The 7,827-nt window shown below is 38.4% G+C and overlaps 1 protein-coding gene across 1 annotated transcript in view; it reads right to left on the minus strand.

The window, feature by feature from the left end:
- Nucleotides 1-7,827, minus strand: part of Kdm2a (lysine demethylase 2A) — a 79,127-nt gene that overhangs the window by 43,359 nt on the left and 27,941 nt on the right. The window contains exon 3 of the mRNA XM_021220339.2: nucleotides 250-388. Coding sequence (XP_021075998.1) covers nucleotides 250-388 — 139 coding nt within the window. The remainder of the gene's footprint in view (nucleotides 1-249; nucleotides 389-7,827) is intronic.

The raw sequence follows: 7,827 nt of genomic DNA on the forward strand, positions 1-7,827 counted from the left end.
GAACTCAGAAATCCGCCTGCCTCTGCCTCCTGAGTGCTGGGATTAAAGGTGTGCGCCACCACCGCCCGGCTTACCCAGTAACATTCTTATTCTAATAAAACATTACTTCAAATTTGGCAGAGAATGAACATTATGAGTCAAAATAAATATCGTCAACAGGTAATATTTTATTACTGCACAGATGCTAAAATTTCAAGTTGATGCCTCTTACATCAAGGGGTTCAGGGTCTGAATCAAAATGATACTGACCTTTTCCCTCCATAAAAGTAACAAAATTGGCATTATATTTGTTGGTATGGAGCTTCTCTTCCAAGTCAAAAGTTCTTTTCCCCTCAATTTCATCATCTGAAATGCCATCATCTTCATAGCGACGACGCATGGTACCACGCTGTTAAAAAAAAAAAAAAAAAAAGGATACAAAGATAAAAATCATGCACTTTTCCTTCCTTTCTACCAAGCAGTCGGTGTTACGTGGAGAATGTGACTTCCAGTCTTAGTTGCTAGTTCAAAGCATTCACTTTCCTTTCTCTAAGCTCAAGATTGGCTGATATTCTCAAATGCACAAAATAAAACAAAGTTGTAATAAACCACTGGGCTTCCAACCTGTTAAGTTTATAGGTATTTTTTGTTTCTTGTTTGTTTTTAAGATAGGATTTCTTTTTTGTTGTTTGTTTTGTTTTGTTTTTCGAGACAAGGTTTCTCTGTATAGCCTTGGCTGTCCTGGAACTCACTTTGTAGACCAAGCTGGCCTCAAACTCAGAAATCCTCCTGCCTATGCCTCCCAAGTGCTGGGATTAAAGGCGTGCGCCACCACGCCCGGCTAAGATAGGATTTCTCTGTGTAGCCCTGTTTATCTGAAATTCTTTAGATCACAGTGGCCTAAAACTCAGCTGAATTTTATTTCTGCTACCTATCTCTTTAAGCCTAAAGATATAAATTCACAATAAAAAACCAACTCAGACCTACTAAATACCTATCATAGCTCCTCAGAATAGGGACATTTAAAAACACTTAAATAAGGGCTGGAAAATTAGCTCAGTGTTTAACAGTTGCATACTACTCTTTCAGTTTCCAGTACCCATGCTTGACACAATTGCCTGTAACTCTAGCTCCAGAGGATCTGATGCCACTGTCTGTCATTGTGGAATAGCACTCACACACACAAATTCATACACAGATACACACACCTTCATATGATTAAATATAAATACTTTTAAAATGAATATATTATATTAAAAAGACATTCAAATATAAAGACAAAATTTTTTATTGAGAAGATTTTTTTTTTTTTTTTTTTTTTGGTTTTTTGAGACAGGGATTTTCTGTGTAGCCCTGGCTGTTCTGGAACTAACTCTGTAGAAGAGGCTGGCCTTGAACTCAGAAATCTGCCTGCCTCTGCCTCCCAAGTGCTGGGATTAAGGCATTTGTCACCACTGCCTGGAGAAGAAATTTAAATTTATAAAACAATCTTAATAGTAGCCTAAATTAGAAGTGGAAGAGATGGGCTGGTGAGATGGCTCAGTGGGTAAGAGCACCTGACTGCTCTTCCGAAGGTCTGGAGTTCAAATTCCAGCAACCACATGGTGGCTCATAACCATCCGTAACAAGATCTGACGCCCTCTTCTGGAGTGTCTGAAGACAGCTACAGTGTACTTACATATAATAAATAAATAAATAAATCTTAAAAAAAAAAAAAAAAAAAGTGGAAGAGATGGCTCAGCACTTAAAGAGCAAGCCCCAGGAGATCCAATACCCTATTCTAGAGGCACATGCAAAAACCTACACTCATATATAATTAAAAATAAAATCCCTTTATAAAAATAGCCTAAATTAAGCACTTAATAGACCAACCCTATTTTTCTTATCAAGAAAGCTAAACAAAAATACTAACTAGAAGGCCATAAATAGAGCTTTAAAAATGTCTCTCCAAAGACAATATACAAATAGAAATGAACTCAAGAAAAGAAAAGATATTCAGTATTATTCATCAATAGATATATGAAAACCAAACCAAGGCTGGAGAGATGGCTCAGTGGTTAAGAGCACTGACTGCTCTTCCAGAGGTCCTGAGTTCAATTCTCAGCAACCACATGGTGGCTCACAACTATATATATATATATATATATATATATATATATATATATATATATATATATACACACACACACACACGCATACGTATACATGTATATATGTGTACATGTGTGTATACATACTTGCATACATACTATTTCCCCAAAATAGTAAACTGTTTACAAAACTTGATTGTTTCATTACATTTCATGATTTTAATGGGAACATCCTCTATCATTACAAACACAATGAGACTCTTGGTCATTATGTTGACTTGATACTTTTTTGCCACCAAATAATAAAAAGCTTGAACTAAGCAATGAAAAACAAGTTTGATTTAAACTTAATTGCTTTAACATATTACAAGAAAGGGATGCTGAATTAACACAGCTGGAAAAGGCTACACTTGTTTTTAACTCTGTTGAGTTTTTGTTTATTTGAGACAGGTTCTCCCTATACAGGCCTAGCTGGCGTCAAACTCAAGATGTTCTTTCCTGTCTCTGCTAATATTGCATTTGTTTTATTAAAGTTTGGTTAAGTCAGCCTGAAACAAGTTAAATCAATCTCTGCAGTAAACACTGACAGAAAAAAAATCTATCAAAGTAATTTAAACAAGGAGACTACAATAAAAATAAGTAAATAAGGCATTCTCAAAAGGAGAGAACAAAAACCATTGGGTATAGTGGTGCACCTTTAAGGCAGAGGTATCTTTGAATTCAAGACCAGCTTTGTTTAGGAGTTTCAGGACAGCCAGGGCTATGTAGAGAGACTCTGACTAAAACAAAACAAAACTGTAAAAACTTGAGATTTGTGAAAGTTCATGTCCAAAAGAAGAAGCCTTAAAAGGAAATGACATAAGATGAAGAGTTGGCATTTAAGCTGGGTAGTGATGGTACACCCCTGTAATCCTAGCACTCTGGAAGCAGAGGCAAGCAGATCTCTATTGAGTTTGAGGCCAGCCTGGTCTATAGAGCTAGTTCCAGGTTAGCCAGGGCTACACATAGAAACCCTGTCTCTTAAACCAAAAAAAAAGAAAAAAGAAAACAGAGTTGGCATTTAAAGTTACATTTCCAACAAACACATACTCTTGCCCCTCCCACCTCTACATCAGGATTCTAGCCAAGTTCATTTTCCTTGTAAGCATGTGTCAACCTCATTTATACCAACTAAAGTTAAAACAGAAAAACTATGGCTTTGTTTCTGAATGTACCTAAGGATTTTAAAGTTTTGTTTGGTCTTTAAAATGAAGTTTCCTTCAGGGGTTGAATCCTAAAATCCTGTGTTCATTCTCTTACTGTTGGTAAGCTACTTAATAATGATGGTAAAAAGAGATTATAAAACTGAGATGTATTAAGATTAAAGGAGGGAGAAAATGAAAGGAAACCATATAGGGAGATATGGTGCAATTAGGACAGTGTTTGCCTAGCATGCATAAAACATTGGTTCCGTCCTCAGCACCAAATAAAATCAAGTTTAGTGGCACATGCCTGTAATTCCGGATCTTGGTAGGTAGAGGCAAGGGATCATGATTCATCTTTGACTACAGAGTTCAGGGCTAGTCTAGGCTACATAAAACCCTATTCCCAACATTCAAATATATTAGCAACTGTGGTTCTGAAAATGAACCAATACTGTACTACTTCTATTTTGCAAAAATAATGGCTTGTCTAGAGAGACAAGTCCTACATTAACTTCTCTTTAAATAGTAGGTAAGATATTTCTCATTCCCCAAGAAAGCCTCTAATATTTCTAAGTTGAAACCTTACCTTCTTTAAGATCCTTACTTACCCAATTATATCTACTACCTGCAATTTAGTATGAAATGATCATGCTGATAAGGTGTTAGGAAAAGCCCCTGCTTCAAGTTGGTAGAGTTGCTTAAAGAGAAGAGATAGATATGCCTAACAAAAATTAGAAGATTCAAACACCTCTCTCTATATCCCAACACGGCCCCCCTCTCTCTCCGGAATTTCTTGTATAACAAGCCCTGGCTCTCCTGGGACTTACTCTACAGAATGGTGGACTCCAATGCAGAAGATTTCACCTCCTCCTACTCCTATGTGCTGAAATTAAATGTATACTCCACCACTGCCCAGCCAGGGTTTTAAGAGTTTAAAAGACTGATATCATTTCTACTTTCTTCTGTCTGCTTTCTGATTGTGGTTTAAGTTGTAAGCTCTCATCTGATGCCCCAATCATCATGCCTACCTACTGCTACATTTCCCAGACTCTTAACTCTCTCTGATGGGAAGACTCTTAACTCTCTGAAACCATAAGACCAAATAAATATAATGCCTTCAAAACCACACTTTATCACAGCAAGAGAAAAGTACCGATTACAATTTGCAACAGCAAAAATTTAATCAGCGAACTGGAGAGTTGCTCTGTCAGAGGATCTGGGTTTGATTCTCGGACCCACACAGTAGCTCACAGCCACCTATAGCTCTAGTTTCCATGGATCTGATGCCCTCTTCTGGACTATTTGGACAACAGGCAAACACATAGTAGACAGACATACATGCGGGCAAAATACCCATACACATAAAATAAACAAAAACAAACCAGAAATTGGTATATTCCTGGAAACTTTCATTACAACTCAACATGGCCCTGGGTTCCATCCCAAGCACGGCTTAGGAAGAAAAAAAAGTCAGTGATGAAAGTACATTTCCACCTTTAATCCCAGCACTGGGGAGGCAGATGCAGGTGGATTTCTGAGTTTGAGGCCAGCCTGGTCTACAAAGTGAGTTCCAGGACAGCCAGGTCTACACAGAGAAACCCTGTCTCAAAAAGACCAAAAAAAACAAAAAAACAAAAAAAAAAAAAAGAAAAAAAGAAAGTACATTTCAATACAACATACTAATCTTCCTAATCTATAACCTAAGCAAAATTGCATACAACCTATAATCTACAGACTGAAAACTAAGTATTGAAGAAGCCAATCATCATGCTGTTCTCACAATGAGCACTTAATATTACCTGCCACTTTGGAGCTGGCATTAGGATTACCATGTTCTTACCATGAATTTACAGAATATCTTGGGTCAAAGGAACATTTAAGGTCCAGGCATGGCAGAAAACGTGTATAATCAATCCCCAGCCTTTCATGGGTAGAATACATCCAGTATCAGGGCAGCCTGGGCTACACAGTGAATACAATGCCAGCCAAATATACACATCAAGACCGCACTTTTTCTTTTCTTAAAGCAACATTTAAACAATGGCTTAAGTTGTATATCTCTTGCGCTCTTGGCAGAAACATGTAGGCCCACATCAAGAAAACTGAAACAAACAAGAAAACAAACAAAACAGATAGGTTTTGCACATGGTGAATGGCAAAACCTATCTTCAGGGGCTGGAGAGATGGTAAGAGCACTGACTGCTCTACTGAAGGTCCTGAGTTCAAATCCTAAAAACCACACGGTGGCTCACAACCATTCATAATGAGGTCTGACTCCCCCTTCTGGTGTCTGAAGACAGCTACAATGTACTTACATATAATAAATAAATCTTAAAAAAACAAAAAACCCAACCTATCTTCAGCAGTTGAATCTACATAGCTGAGGATACCCAGAGAGCTCAACAACAGTCTCCCTTAGAGGATACTGGATACACGGACACACACAGACAAACACACACACACAGACACACACACACACACACAGAGAGAGAGAGAGAGAGAGAGAGAGAGAGAGAGAAGACCAATAGCTGCTAGAGAGTAAAAGGGAACATAAAATGAGCACAGCAGAATCTTTTTTTTTTTTTTGGTTTTTCGAGACAGGGTTTCTCTGTGTATCTCTGGCTGTTCTGGAACTCACTTTGTAGACCAGGCTGGCCTCACCACCGCCCGGCTGAGCACAGCAGATTCTTAAGGAACGAAACAACTCTGTATAGTACTACAGTAATAAACTGGTCAAAAGCTATAGAACTCAGGGCTGGAAATATGGCTCAGTAGTTAAGATTGCTGACTGCTTTTCCAGAGGTCTTGAGTTCAATTCCCAGCAACCATATGGTGGCTCACAACTGTGTAATGGGATCTGATGCCTTCTTCTGGTGTGTCTGAAGACAGCTACAGTGTACTCATATACATAGCCAGTGAGGAACTCTTGTCTCAAATACAAAAATGGATGGGCCCTGAAGAGTAACAACCAAGGGAAACTTCTGACTTCTACACAAAAACATATACAAACTAACATAAATTGGAACACACACACACCAATTATCCTTATTAGCCCATAAATTCTAACAAATGTAGCAAAGGAATAGAAGATGCTTACTAAGGACAACAGAATGGGGAAACTGCACTTCCTGCTCCATTATTGAACATGCCTGTAGTCCCGGCATTTGGAAGGCTAAAAAAGAAAGATTAAGAGTTCAAAGCCAGCCGGGCGTGATGGTGCACAACTTTAATCCCAGCACTCAGGAGGAGGAGGCAGGCGGATTGCTGAGTTTGAGGCCAGCCTGGTCTACAAAGTGAGTTCCAGGACAGCCAGGGCTACACAGAGAAACCCTGTCTCGAAAAACCAAAAAAAAAAAAAAAAAAAAAAAGAGTTCAAAGTCAGAAGCTGGGCTTAAATCCTAGCACCTACATGAATGATGGCAGCTAACAACTGTCTGTATAACTCCAGTTATAGAGGCTCTGACACCCTCTTCTGGCCTCCTAAGGTACCATGTATGAGAAATGTACAGACACACAAGTCTAACAGCCATAATTATAATAAAATGAACGGGGGCTGGCGAGATGGCTTAGCGGTGAAGAGCACTGACTGCTCTTCCGAAGGTCCTGAGTTCAAATCCCAGCAACCACACGGTGGCTCACAACCATCCATAATGAGATCTGACTCCCTCTTCTGGAGTGTCTGAAGACAGCTACAGTGTACTTACATATAATAAAGAAATAAATCTTTAAAAAAAAACGAACTGAAAAAAATTAGAACAATAAACTTCACAAACAAAACAAAACAAAAACAAATCACAACTTAGTGTCTGAAGGTATGATTCAATGGTATACCAACTTGCCTACCATGCACAAAACCCTGGGTTCCATTTCCAGCAATACAGCAAATAGAGTTGATTAATCTGAAAAAGTCAGTGGCAAGGGAAGGAAACACAAGTATGAAAAATTTTACACTTCACTGTCTATGTAATATCTATCAAAATACAACCTTGCCACTGTACAAGACAAGCAACACAGACATCATACAAATTGAAGAACATAGCTTGTATTTATGGATGTTAAGATTTCAATTTCTATCAGTATTCATGCCACAAAATGCTAATTTTCTCACAACACAACCATTTCAAGCCCTAAGAAAGGAAACTACTTAGATATATATACACAAACATTGGTAGTGGCATTAAACAGAATCATTAATGGAGAGAAACCACCCAAATATTCATCAGTAGATGCATAAATGAACAAGATTTGGTTTAGCTGTACAGCAAGTATTCAATCACTAAAGTAAAATAAAAAGGAATGAAACTCCCAAGTGAACCACAAACTCCTGCTGTGCCAAGGAAACTAGGCACTAAATACAAATGATTTTACTGCTGTGAAATACCTATAGTAACGGACACAAAACCTATTAAAGTGGGTTATCAGAGAGGCTGGAGGGAGGAATGGAGAGTAACTGTTTAATGTTTCAAGATGCTTAGAAATTGGTGACAGCCAGGTGTGGTGGTGCACGCCTTTGATCCCAGCACTCGGGAGGCAGAGGCAGGGGATTTCTGAGTTCGAGGCCAGCCTGGTCTACA

The sequence above is a fragment of the Mus pahari genome, chromosome 1, assembly GCF_900095145.1.
Source record: "Mus pahari chromosome 1, PAHARI_EIJ_v1.1, whole genome shotgun sequence".
In the NCBI taxonomy this organism is placed as follows: Eukaryota; Metazoa; Chordata; class Mammalia; order Rodentia; family Muridae; genus Mus; species Mus pahari.